Source organism: Rattus norvegicus, chromosome 13 (assembly GCF_036323735.1).
Source record: "Rattus norvegicus strain BN/NHsdMcwi chromosome 13, GRCr8, whole genome shotgun sequence".
In the NCBI taxonomy this organism is placed as follows: Eukaryota; Metazoa; Chordata; class Mammalia; order Rodentia; family Muridae; genus Rattus; species Rattus norvegicus.
Window position 1 is genome coordinate 102,817,175 of NC_086031.1, and position 14,449 is coordinate 102,831,623.

Sequence of the window (14,449 nt, forward strand, 5' to 3'; positions counted from 1 at the left end):
GCTCAACAATTTAGACAGATGAGGAAGATTTCATGGACGCCGCAGCTAACTAGTCTCCTCTCTAAGAGCATTGTTTACAGTGGTGACAACACGGGGCCACGAATTCTAATAATATATGTCAATAAAGTTGACACACTTTTGATTCTGAAGAAAATAACCCAAGGCATTCTCAGCTGTATTGAAAAGTCTTATTAGTTAACCAGAGATTCCACAGTTTTTCAGGTGACAAGCCTGTATAGGTTTTGACCCAAAATATCAAAATAAATGCCCCCAGCAGGCTAAAGTCACGTAACGTTAAGAGCTAGCCCAGATCACACCTCCTCCTTGGTGATGTGAAGCTATGAAGTCTGACTGATTTTCACCCAAAGAGAAAGGGAAGAAGAGTACATTTTAGATGAACAGTCTAAAATTCCTCCTGTGTAAACATCTCCGTAGGGCTGGAGGGTGGTTCAATGAGCAGAGTCCTTGCTGTGCAAGCATGAAAAGCTTATTTAGATCCTTCAGCGTCCATGCAAAGAAGTCAGGTGCTGCAGCCTGTGCCTGTGGTCCCAGCAATGAGGAGACAGCAAGAGAATCAATCCCTAGGGTTTGCTGGCCAGGTAACCAGTGAGTTCCAGACTGAGTGAGAGACTCTCTCAAAATTTAAGGTGGAGGGAAACTGAGATAGAAAAACAACAGACACCCATTACTGGCCCTCAGGACGCCAGGCCCCAGGGTACACATGAGCTTGTATAAACACTGGAAAACAGTCCCCTACAAGGCTCATGCCCTGGCTCCAAAAGGACAGGCAGCTTCTTACTCTTTGTATCCAGCCCTAACAGCAAGCATTTAGGAAATAAGGTTTGAACGAAGGAAGGAACAAACAAATGAACAAACAACGAACAAGGTGTTAGCATTTGGGCAAATACTCTTTTTGCTTGCAAGGTAGTTTGCCCAGAGAATACTCTGAAATTCAGTACAGATCATCTTTGTGCCGGACACGCACATGTTTGTGTCACCTGCGTGACCTGCAATCGAGAGGCTGCTTTTGACTGATTTGGGAAACACCTAAGGAGGAACTTAGGAACACCTAAGTAGTCGATGGATATACAATATTTGATACTTGATAGAGAAGAGGATGGAACCTTCATCAACTACACGGAATCTAGTAGGCTTTCCCTTCCGTTCCTCCACTAGTGGAATCCGCTTAACGTTTTTATTCATTCGTGTTAGAGCGGCTGGACTTTGGAGTGAGGATTGTCTCTTAAGATTTTAACCCATTCCTATTTTGCACAAAGGGAAATACCATCACTGAGTGTATCACCTTAACATTTCCTGTTGGAGCAGAGGTCTGCAAAGATGGGTCTCGCTGTGATTATGTGGTATCAACTGTCCTACTGTTCTCCTCACAGAAGTTTGTCATTTCATTAAGTGGGTGCCTCGCTTGGCACCTACTATCAACAGTTTTAAGTTCACTGAAAAGATGGTGTAGAGAATAGGAAAGCCGCTCCCATATAATCAACTCATCCTTCTGAAGGCATAGGGGTAAAGTGTGGAGCGCACAGTCATGTAGACCAGCCACAGGAAGACACCGTTACTGAGTAAAGACTGTTTGGGCCGGAAGCAGATAGAAGCACTGTGGTTAAGACTGTGCAGCTCTGAATCGGATTCTTGGTGCCTAGGTCAGACACTTCTACCTGTAACTCCAGATCCATGGGGATCGACACCTTCCCCTCACGCACAGCATCCTCACTCACTCACAGCACACACGCACGCACCAATACACAGGATAAAAAAAAAATGCGTTTCGAACTCACAAGGTAGGAAATATGTTTCATGAATACAGAAATTTAATTTTTAAAATTTTGTTTGCAATGAACACTGCACATTTCAGTTTCTCGTGGAGTAGGAGAGCGATCATATTAAAAGCTGGAGAAGGTGGGGCTGGAGCGGTGGCTCGGCAGTTAAGAGCACTGACTGCTCATATAGAGGACCTACATTTGGTTCACATCACCCACGTCAGGGTGCCTAGAAACACCTGTAACTCCAGCTCCCGCAGTGCTCTCTTCTGGCCTCTGGGGATACCTGAAAGCACTCATGCAGGAAGTCATATTTACAATTCTCTGTAAACATTAGAGAAAGGACAGAGGCAAATGCAGAGTGTCACTCGAATGCACACTGGCCTCTTGGTTACGCGAAGCAGCATATATCAGAGTGGTCGAGTCCTCAGCCGTGAGGAGGAACACTTAAGCAGTCCTGCAAACCATGTAACTCCTCAGGGTCCTGGGGTTTGGTTTGTTTCAATCTCTAAAACAGAGAAGACATTATTTAAAGTAGATGAACTTTAAAAGTAGTTCTACTTGGGAAGTTTTAATACATCTTGAAAGTCACCTTTTCAGTTACACATATCCATATGACCTGTGCCTTCTGTGTTCTGTCTGGTGTGTGTGTGTGTGTGTGTGTGTGTGTGTGTGTGGTGACCTACCTAAATTACATATTACATAAAATTATGATAAAATTCCTGGAAGCATGATAGAAGGAAGGCCCCCCAAATTTGTACATAACGAAAAATATTAGCACTGTTAGCTTCCTGCAAAGGACTAAAACCATGGTGTCATCTGGAGCCACAAAAGTTGTTAATTATATAACATCACTATGTGGAAGAAAAGCTCAAATATTGTAGTGGAGAAGATCAGAAACCTAGTCTTCAGCTACAGGAATAAGGCCATTTTATGACTTGAAATACAATTATAAGTATTTCACCCAGGGACGGGGCTAATGAAACCAAGGTCACAGGTTCAATTCCCACATGAGCCATTAGTTCCCCTTCCTTCTGTTGCCTCAGACCCGCCACCCTCTTAACCCTGACTCTCACACTTCCCATCCATCCTGAGGTCACAGAGGATGCAGAGGTAAATTAGCCCCTCCCCTCAGCTAGACGTCTCAAAGGTCAAGCCCCAGTCATGTGACATCATCCCAATAGGGGCAAGGCAGATTATTACTGGATTGTTACTGTTGTTGTTGTTGTTATTATTATTATTATTATTATTATTATTATTATTATTATTATTTCCTCATCCCACTGGCAGTACCCAAAGCTGCAGCCAGTTCAGAGGGCCTCTTTATTCAGACTGCCTACATTTGAATCTCGACTTGCCTGAGAGGAGTCCAGTGACTTGGACAAGCTATTTAATAGTTCCAACTTTATTTTCCTCGCCTTCAAAATCCGCAGTATAACAGCATTGTATAGTGTTACTGTGAGGAGTGGATGTGTTGACACTGGTAGAAAAGTCTGAACCATAGATAACTCTGGATGGTTGGCTTTCAGTTGCTTTGGTCCTACAAGCCAGTTCATACTGGGTAAAAAACACATGGACGTGTATCTTCCCAATATTGCTCAAGTCAAGTTTGACAGGCTGGATGACTGGAAACAGAACACAAGCACAAGGGCACTCGATTACAGTTCTCAAAGTTAACAGCACCAAACAAGTTATCTTGAAGGCCAAGCTCTCTCTCCAGAGACTTCAGAGAGCAATCTTAGCTTCTCCTAACTTCTGGTGGTTCCAGCATGCCTGTGTTTGTGCATGAATCCTGTTTCTCCCCATCTTTCTGTGCTCCTCTCCTTGCCCGTGTCTGACTTCAATACAAGTTCTCTCTCTCCTCTTATAAAGATGCGTGCCATTGTGTCGAGAGTGAACCCTAAGCCAGGCGGCCTCATTAGACCAGCAAATACCCTATAGTGTGAGTAAGAATACACAGACTTAAGAATGTCTCTCTTTTGAGGTTTTGGGGGAAGGTATGAATGAATCCATGAAAGGAAGAAAGGGAGGGAGAGAGGAAAGAAGGAGGAGGCAGCAAGGAGGGAGGGAAAGAGAAGACTGAACAGGCAAGTAATGAAAGCCTGTGAAGGGGTCAGTGTTGTAGAGAAAAAAGACAGAAACTTTAGTGCTAGCTCTTGTTTAGAGAAATAAACCAATAATTGACCCCCAAACCCATTGAGCCATCACCTATGGCTACAGCAGCCAAGTAGTGTCGTCCTATATGATTGAGGCAGAACTCCAAGGAATTACCCTTGGTCCTAAGTACGAAGCAGAGAAAGCACACAGAGTTCCGGGTGGGAAAGCGTTCTAAAACTCCTGATGTAACTTTGGTCAAGCCATCTAGCGGAGTTCGTGGAAATGGCTCTCTCCCCTTTGTGCAGTGACTAGCAGGGCGTGTGACATATTGAGACAAACACTTTGGACTTGGCTTTTGAAAGTATCAGAGGCTGAATACTCTGGGAACACATAATGACCCCAAAATAGAAGATCTGAAGGCAAAGCCAGGGCAGCCACTTAGAACTCAGGATGTCTAGCATGTCTCTCAATACTGCAGATTATTGCAGAGTCAGGGCCTGATTTCGCCTATAAGTAGCATTTTCCTACTCAGGCAATTTTGAACCAAGAAGATAAAGCTACTGGGCTCCCGCTTGAAAAAGCCAAAGAGATGAGGAAGTAAAGTTACAGTTTCAGGAAGTTCCTATCATGCCACACGTCCACATTTCTCCTCTGTCAAAGTGATGGTCCGTTTCCTCTGTATTGACTCAAATCAACATGTGCAGAGTGGGGCCCGGCACACATTGCTGTCACCGAACTCTCAGAGGGACGATCTTGTGCACTCTGCTCACAGTTGAGGTTTCGTCTAAGCGTTTATCTGCCAGCCAATGAGATCCCGGGGACGGAAAGAGGTATAGAAAGGGAATGATGATGGAGTCTGATATTTGAAAATGGATGAGTTTCCCTAAAGAAGAGAATAAAACTCTGGATGGTACCGGGGCAGAAAGCTGGCAGGCTGCCAGCCTTGTAATTACATCTTGAATTGAGCCCTAATCCTCACCGCTTCTGAGAACAGTAAGAGCGGGGAGGACGATAACCGCGTTTATTTTAAAGACAGATATTTGCCTATTGCTTCCAAATAAAGTACTTTCCTGACACTCCGGTGGAGGCCGGAGGGCTGTGGAGATAATGGTATGTTTTGTGTACGTAGGAAGGGAATAATGCATTTTCCTAGAAGGAAAAGGAAACGGCGTTTTGTGGAAAGGGATCCTGTATTTTGTGAGGGGGAAAATATGCATTTTGTCTTCCATAGAACGTGTTTTTTTATACGTCTGCTGTTTGTTTCAACAAAACCCTCAGGTTCACAACGTACGAATACAAGCTCTTCGTACACAACAGCCTGGGCTTTACACCGAGCCAGGAAGTGACAGTCACCACCTTAGCTGGCTCTCCAGAGAGAGGAGCCACTGTCACCGCAAGCATCCTTAATCACACGGCCATAGACGTGAGATGGAAGAGACCAAGTAAGAAAGCTTTGTGTGACCCTCCTCTCCTCTGAGCATTAGCACCGCCTTAGTCATTTCCTGTGGATGTGATGAAACACCATGACCAAGGCAAATTAAAGAAGGAAGCGTCTATGTGGGTGTGCAATTCCAGAGTACTAAAGTCCATCATAGCTAGGAGGCACACCAGCAAGCAGTATGGCGGGGACATAGTGCTCCAGCCAAGCCACACCTCAGCCTCCCCAAATGGCACCACCAGGCCTGGGACTGTGAGGGGACATTTATCATCCACATCACCACAGCACCATAAGGGATTTCAGTGATACATTAAAAATACACAAGTCAGGGTGCCTAAGCAAGGTATGTGCATGTATGTTCACAAATGCAGGTGTGTTTATGATCACGTGTACGTGCGCACATGTATGTGGGCAGAGGTGTGTGTCAGGCAGAGGTCAACTGAAGGTATTTTTCTTCAGGATAACTGTTTTTCTCGCTCTCCTTAAACTCATGGTTTTCCTAGCAAGCCCCAGGGATAAGCCTGTTCTCCAAGCACTTAGTTACAAGCAGACACCACCTTACCCAGTGTTTTTATGTGGGCTTTGGGGATGGAAGTCGAGGTTTCTACATCACCTTCCAAGGCCTGTGATGTTCAACTTAGCAGACAAATGCCTCCTTCCCTCTTCCTGGACTCGTGCATTATCCATATTCACTTCTGATGGGAATAGTTCCCTTAACAAGTGGATTCTGTGCCCGACTGTGACCCTCTGCACTCCCAGACCTAGAACCTCATTCCTCATTAACAAGAACCGCATACAATGATGTCACCAATGTGATGGGTTCTCCCGTACACCGTACTTAGCACCCGTGTTGGCTGGTGAAGGACTTACCTTGGCCTGACAGAACACTTCTCCTAGGGGGTGGAGAGAGCACACAGATGAATCCCTCTGCCTCCAGTACTTAGGAAAACACAGTGAAATGAAGCCTCAGCTACCTAACAGTATGGCATTTAGCATCTGATCTACTCCCACATGGTGCCCTGTAAGGGCAACCAGGAAAGAAGTCCTGAGTCTGTCACGGAAATGTTCACCCTAACCATTTTTCTGGCATCACTTGAGATCTGAAAATGGCTGAAGCAAAACACGTCAGTATTTTCACAAAATACTGAGAAGTAGCAGCTAATTTGTACAGGTTTGATAAAAAAAAATACTTTGTTTTATAAACCCTCACCCCCAGAACAAGTATCCGCTATTATACAAAAAGGTGTACACAATCTGAAACAGTCTGGAGTTTATTACGGCCTAGGAAGACCCAAGTGGGTTTGCATATACTCTCTGCCATGTGCTACCCATCATGCATCAGGACTAGTGTTTGATGTCATGGATGCAAAGCAGGGCAGTTTGTGGCAGTCACCCTCCCATCATTGATAAAATACCCAAGACGGAAGGGAGGACCATATCACGTCACGGGCTCAGTGCTTGGGTCTATGGACACTTATTCCTGGAGCTTGGAGGTCTGTGGTGAGGGAATGCACAAGGTGAGTGTCCATGACAGAAGAAGCTACTCAAATCCTTGCAGCTTTAAAGCAAAAAGAAAGAGGCTGTGTGTCAACATTCATGCCAGCAGCATGTCCCAGCCTACTAACCTCCACAGGGCACCGACTCCTAAAGGGCTCCCAACACTACAAGAGGCTGAGAACCAAGCCCAGGGTGGGAGGGCCTAAGGGACATCATGCATAGAGGCAAACATTGTGTTGGTCTAGGCTTCGACCATATAATGTATTTAAAAAAACAAAAACAAAAAAACTTCAGGGTTTTGGCAAGTTTCTTGGTTTTTAATGATCTATGGTGTTTCTATTAGAATAACTTGAACCATTTTAGTGGAAAATTTTAAATTAACTGATATTATGATTACCTTCTGTCACACATCTCCAGGAAAAATAGGTTTTATCTCAAGCTGAGTTTATTCGTGAGTGTGTGTGTGTGTTGTGTGTGTGTGTGTGCATGTGCGAGCGTGTGTGTGATCTGTGTATATGACTGTGTATAAAAGAGATGCATATGATGTGTATATGTTGGTGCATGTGTATGTTGGGAGGTTGGGGGTGCACATGCATGTGTGGGACTGTACATGATCTGTGTGTATGAGTCTGTGCATGTACATGTGTATATATTTGCATGTGTGAGAGTGTGTGATCTGTGCGTATGACTGTGTGTGAGAGAATGTGTGTAATGTATGCATGTGTATATATACATTGGTTCAGGTGGGGGGAAGGTTGGGGGTATACATGCATGTGTGAGACTGTATATGATCTGTGTAGATGTATGTACACATGTGCATGTGTGCATATGCATCTGTGAGAATGTGTTTGATCTGTGTGTATGAGTGTGTGAGAGAATATGTGTAATGTATGTGTGTGCACATATACATTGATGTATGTGTATTTGTGTGGGGTGTGTGTATAGAGGTATATGTCTGTGTGTGTGTGTGAGAGAGAACAGTGTAATCTGTGTGGTCTGTGTTTGCACCATATATGTTGTTACATGTATATGTATATGTGTGTGTATGTGTGTTTTCACCCATTCTGTTCTACATCTTGCCCACAAAGTTGTCTCAAGAGCTTGTCCATAGGTAGCATATGCATGTACATGCCCATGCACGTACATGCACGCATGAGAGCGTGCGTGCACGCACACACACACACACACACACACACACTCACGCACCTTGTGACTCTTCAACACTGAAGTGAAGACCTGGCTACTGTGGTCTCACTCACACATATCCTCTGCTATGTTGTTGTGTTCCTGAAGTCGCTGTGCTTATAGAAGCTGACAAACCTAACAGATGTGAAGTGGCCCGCTGCCGTTCCATTGCCTCAGTAATCAGTACCTCTGACCTCCGGATGTAGGTAATGCAGTCTGCTGTGATTTCCATTCATACCTTGGAAATTTCTTAGATAACTCTCGGCAAGCATAAAGGTTAACTCCGAGAAGGGTTGACTCTGAAAGCCTGCAGCAGGATCCTCTCCCTCCTCTGTGCAACCTGCTCTCCTAAGTAAGTGAACTAGTACTAGTCTCTCTTTGTGAGAGAACTGCCTGCTTCCTCAACTTTAATTTTAACGTTTTTTTGTTTTTTTTGCTTGAGAGAAGAAAAACTGGCACATAGCCTACTAAGTCGAACAGGATAGAGCTATGGTTTAGTGCACATCTTGGACTTGAAATTCTTAGGAATGCATTTTTACGTCTTTCCCTAGTGAACATCATCTTTTGAAAATCATGAAATATATATTCGTGCATATAATATGTGTGTACATGTGCATACATGTGCACAGAAGCACACACGTATACACACACATACGTACACACACACTCATTCTGGTTTGGGAACTGACTCAGTCTGTAGCCCCAGCACACCTATGACATAACAAGACACAGGGACAGGAAACTCCACTGATGATCCCAGCACACCTCATCTGGTAAACACAGTAATGAACAGAGACTATGTCTAAAAGTATAAGGTGGGCGTCAACACATGAGGCTGACCTCTGACCTCCACACATGCCCTCTCACCCCCTTTGGCCTTCATGCGTACACCATAGTAAATGTTTACTCAAACACATGCACACAGGGACATTATAGCAAAAGACATGTCATTCCTCTGCTGTGATTCACACAAACACACATCATTTTAGCAAAAAGAAAAAAAAAAGTCCTAGGTAAATCTGCATCAATCTAAGGTTGACAAAGAGAAGCCATTTGATATCTTTATTTTTATTTTTATTGGGGCAGAGGCAATAAAACCTGTGGTTACTTCGGCTCCAACCCTGGAATCGTTTCAGGTCACTCTTTGAGGTTAACTCTGGAAGGGCAAGCTCAGAACCATTTGATTCACTACCTAACGATTTGCCTGCTTCCCTCACACGCGTTTGTAATGTGAGGATACAGTATCTCTGCATGTTCAAACTTTTTGCAGGACTAGGGGGATGGACACTATAAGCTTCCAGCACAAATAGATTTTCTTTCTCTGTTCTTCATGCCTAAAGTATCAGGAAAAACGAAAAAATAGTATTTTTGACCCATTTTACCCATCAAAAGATGTCACCTAAAGACAGTGGTCTCCACCTTCATTTTAAAGATTTCATTTGTATTATTTTAATTTAGTGAGTGTTCAGTTAGTGATATCTTTTACTGTTTCCCATATCCTTGTATTTCACATATACATAAGGAATTAATTTGTATCTTCATTGTAATTCTCAATGTTTCTTTTATAAATTATTTTCATTGTTATATAATATTGCACACAACTTATAAACACACATATACACAATAATTCTTCTCAAAATGGCCCCAGTACTTAGGATCAATCCTTAAATTTTCTCAATCCTAAATTCTGGGTTCCAATTCGCCTTTCCACCCACTGGACGATGATTCCAGACAGTTTAATCATGAGCATGTATTTGCATGTCTTATTATTGTTGTGAGTGTCGGTTGTTTCGTGTATGTGCGTATGCCTGAATTCTCAGATAAGGTCAGAGGGGAAACAGCTTGAGGGAGCTGACTGACTCTCATCCCACTATGGCTTCCAGGGTTTAACTCAGGTGGTCAGGCTTGTCTTTCTCCTCAGAGACAGCTCACCAGATCATCATGAAAGTTATTTTTTAAAGTAACCATGTGTTAATTTTTGCCTAGTAAGATAGTAGTTCTGTTCTCCTCCCTACCCGCCCCCCCCATCTCCACCAGGATGTCCCCACCCCACCCACCCCACCTACCCTACCAACTCCACCCACCCCACCAGACCTCTAAACTCCCTGGGACCTCCAGTCTCTTGAGGGTTAGGTGCATCTTCTCTGACTGAATACAGACCGGGGAGTCCTCGGCTGTACATGTGTTGGAGATCTCATATCAGCTGGTGGATGCTGCCTGGTTGGTGATCCAGTGTCTGAGAGATCTCGGGGGTCCAGGTTAATTGAGACTGATGGTCCTCTTACAGGTTTACCCTCCTCCTCAGCTTCCTCCAGCTTTTCCCTAATTCAACCAAAGGTGTCAGCAACTTCTGTTCATTGGTTGGGTGCACATGTCTGCATATGACTCTCTCAGTGGGGTCTTTTGGAGGGCAGTCAGTCAGGATAGTTCCTTTTTGTGAATGTCCCATAGCCTCAGTAAGAGTAGCGGGTCTTGGGGCCTCCCCTTGAGCTGGACCCCACTTTGGGTCTGTCACTGGACCTTCTTTTCCTCAGACTCTTCTCCATTTCTATCGCTGCATTTCTTTCAGACAGGAAGAATTATGGGTCAGAGCTTCAACTGTGGGATAGCAACCCCATCCCTCACTTGATGCCCTGTCTTCTGAAGCCTTCTGAAGCCCGTCTGATTCTTTCCCCCTCTGCTATGCTTTGGATGTGGACTGGACAGTCCACTGGCTCATGTGTTTGAACATTTAGTTCCCAACTGGTGGCGCTGTTTTGGAAGGTTGTGGAACTTTTGGGACCTCATGCCTTGCTGGTAAAGTTATGTCACTGAGAGCTCACATTGAAGGTTACAGCCCAGTCTCCATCTCCTGTCCTATTGTTTGCTTCTCAATACTCCAAAAAAGAGCTGCCATCACTTATCCTTGCCTTCCCCATTGGTATGGATTGTACCCTCTGAACCCTTTATCTAAATGAGCCCTCCCAGAGGCTGTTGTCATTGGGTGTTCTATCCCAGCAACAAGGAACACAACTTTGTAGATAATCCTTAACTTTTAGTTTGCTTTAGCCAGGGTATACCGTGATATACCTATATTTAGATATATTGTCAGTAATCTGGCTAAGAGAATGTGGTAGTGTGGGTGAACCCAAAGGTTCATATGTTCAATGCACAGTCTCTGTTTGGTGAAACTGTTGGGAAGGATTAGGAGGTGTGGTTTTGTTGAAAGAGGTGTGTCACTGAGGGGTGGGTGTTAATGTCTCAAAAGCTCATACCAGGCCTAGACTTTCTCTCTTTCTCTCCTTCCACCTTAAGGATAAAAATGTAAGCGCTCAGCTGCTGCTCCACCACTGTGCCTGCCTGCTTGCTGCCATGCTCCCCACCATGACAGTCATAGACCCTAATCCTCTGACAATATGAGCCCAAATTAAATACTTTCTTTTATAAGTTGCCTTGACGATGGCATTTTTGTCAAAGCCATAAAAATTAAGATAAATTATATTCTCTTTATAAGCATCTCTTCATTGTGGGTAAGGTTTAACTGATATAACGATGAATATTTGCTGCAGTGTTTGAAGGTTCTCACAGGTCAGCACCCTTAAGGTCTCTGCTTTCTGTCCTTCCGTTTCATTCACACACATGATTCACCTGTACCTTGGGCCCACAGGAATGGAACCAGACATCTCTGGCCTTAACCCTCTAACACTGACTCAAAAGAAACGATTCCTTCCTTCAAGTTGGTCTCCCTAGTATTTTTATTATTTAAAACTTTCATAAGATATATTTTAATCATACTCTTTTTCCCAGATCCTCACAAAGAGATCCTCCCACATCCCTACCCACCCAACTTCATGTTCTTTTTCTCTAAAAATGAAAGTATTTAAAAAAAAAGAGTCAAAACAAACAACACACACATATACACACACTCGCGCATGCATGCAAACACAAAACATAGAACAGTAAGACACAAATGACCAAAACAACAAAAAACACCATGGGATTTGTTTTGTGTTGGCCAAGTAGCCCTGGCCATGCCCCTGCCCAGGAGTGTGGCTGATACACCCGGTGACACTCCTCTAGCAAAATCTGATTTTTCATCTGCTAGCTTGTATCAAGCGTAAATAGCTTCCTGTAGGGATGGGGTTGGTATCGTTTCTCCTTCTCCTCGCTACAATGTTGCCAGCCTTGAACCCGTGCTTCTCTGAACTATGCTGTCGGTCTGTGAGTTTACATTAATATCAGCCCCATTTTGTCTAAGAACACACTGTTTCCTTGGAGTCATCCGCCACCTCTGCTCTTACAGTCCTTCTGCCTCCTCTTCACAGAGACCCCTGTGTGCAGGAGTGGACAAAGACATCCAGTTAAAGCTCAGTACTCCAAAGTCTCTCTGTACCTTGTCCTGCTCCAAGTCTCTGTTAATTGCCATCTACTGCAAGAAGCTGCTTCAGGGGCTTCTCTGGGGGTTGAGCAAGGCACTGATCTTTGAGTATCGCAGAACATCATCAGGAGTCACTCCCCTGCTTTGTTCCTGTAGCGGGATAACAGTTGTAGGCTTTCTACTAGGCCCATGACTTATCTAGTCTCAAGTTCTTGGTCACTTTAGAAGTGTCAGGTATAGATTCCACCTGATAGAACAGGCTTTAAATCCAATTTTTTAAAAAGCAGCTGGTTACTCCTATAACATAAATGCCACTCTCGCCTGAGTAAGAGTTGCAGGTAGATACTGTCATTGTTTGTATCTTGTTGCCACTTTGGAAGGTACATTTTTCTTTACTCTTTGGTGTTGGGTATCTGAAATTCTGCAGATTTTCTTCATTCAATGCAGGTTTTAATTCTTCCCTGTTTCTGTGTTTGCTTCCCTTTCATATCCAAGGTAGATCTCTACAGCATCCCAATTCAAACCTTTTCATAATTCCAGGCACATATTTTCATATGCCTCATAGTTTCTTTTCATCAAGACATGTCCTTTTCTGTTATTTTTGAAGAACATTATTCAAATGTTTTCTAAAACCCCAATCTCCTTATGAAAGGGAAGAATCTTCTAAGCTGTATTCCCCTTGTCTTATGAAATGAAGAAGCCATATAACACAATTTTCCTCCTTTAGAAAACAAAAATTTATATTCCAGTCACTTCTATCAATCGACAGAAAGGGTGAATGTTCCTTAGGAGCACGCACCGGCTTTCTCTTCTGAACTAATTCAGTTACAACTCTTCATCTCTCAGAGAGAAAATAAGGTCAATGGAATATACATAGAAGTCCCTAAGTTGTGGCTCTTCTGTCTCTTAAATGGTTCACTGATTAGGAAGCCGCACCATGGCATGAGCAGTCCAAACAGACTATGTATTAGGCCTCACAGAACGTCTCTGTGGTGGTGACCAGCAGCACAGAGTGTCCATGTCATTTGCGTATGTGGGTTCTCTACAGTTTAGTGTCTTCAGATTCAGCAAAAGGCAGGACAAGGCAGAACGTTAACCCTTGCTGTCTAGGTACACTGCCTGTTTCTAGTCCAGAAAGAATAACACTCCAAAGGCTACTGTATCAGGACTAAGCCACCATCTTGTATCTCGTCCCTGGAGCAGTAAGTAGCTTGTACTCTGTGTCAACTGGGTAGACAAGTGGAGCCAGGGTAAGAATGGGCAGTATCTATGTTCTTAAACTCTCAATGCCAGTTCCAAGATGTGTGTAATCTATGAATCTAAGTGTGCTACGTGGAACATCTGTAAAGTAAACATAAGTAAAATGTGTTTACCTTTGTCTGCTTGGCATAGTCCACCTAATTGTGACACTCTCTCCAAACTGGAACATCTCTGGGAATGAGGAGAAACCCACCAGACAGGGGTTAATAGAAAGTCGGGTGTTCTGGGCAGTTGGAGCCCCAACCCCAGCAATGCAGAAGGAATAATCAGTTGCTGGGGTTGGGGATGTTTGCCAGCCAAACTGTGAAAGGAAAGTTCAGATGGCAGTGTAGCCTGCAAGCCGCAAGCACAGCCCCAGAGTTGCTGGCTTTGGTGTCTGCCTACCACCCATCCGGGGGTAGGATTGCCAGTAATGTAGGTGCTTTTAAATTACCCATTGTCCTTATCAGTGACCCTTCCCCCACACCCCCCATTAGTTGACCCAGAAGAAGGAACACTGGTTCACCAAATCGTGCATTGCTACAATTGACACTTTGGTATTTTGTCCGTAGTGGGCTCCCTTTCTGGGTGAGTACATGTGTATGTGTTGTGTCTCCCCGGGGAAGTCTCTCAGGTGAGCATCGAGAAGCACTCATAGTTCGTGTAATAAAGGTTTAACCTTCAGATTAGCCTGATTGCCTGAGGTATCAAATAACACAAACTTGACGTGTAACACATCTCCCGTGTGATGGGATGGTCACAGATTAGTGAGTGATGCTCTAATGAGAAGAGGAAACTCTCGCACAGACAATCCGAGTGGCTTTGCTGAACAGGACTGATGTTATCATTTAGGAAATA

General features: G+C 44.0%; 1 protein-coding gene across 1 annotated transcript in view; it reads left to right on the top strand.

Moving 5' to 3' along the window:
• The window catches only part of Ush2a (usherin), a 666,448-nt gene that overhangs the window by 448,392 nt on the left and 203,607 nt on the right, over positions 1-14,449 (top strand). The window contains exon 43 of the mRNA NM_001302219.1: positions 5,154-5,317. Coding sequence (NP_001289148.1) covers positions 5,154-5,317 — 164 coding nt within the window. The remainder of the gene's footprint in view (positions 1-5,153; positions 5,318-14,449) is intronic.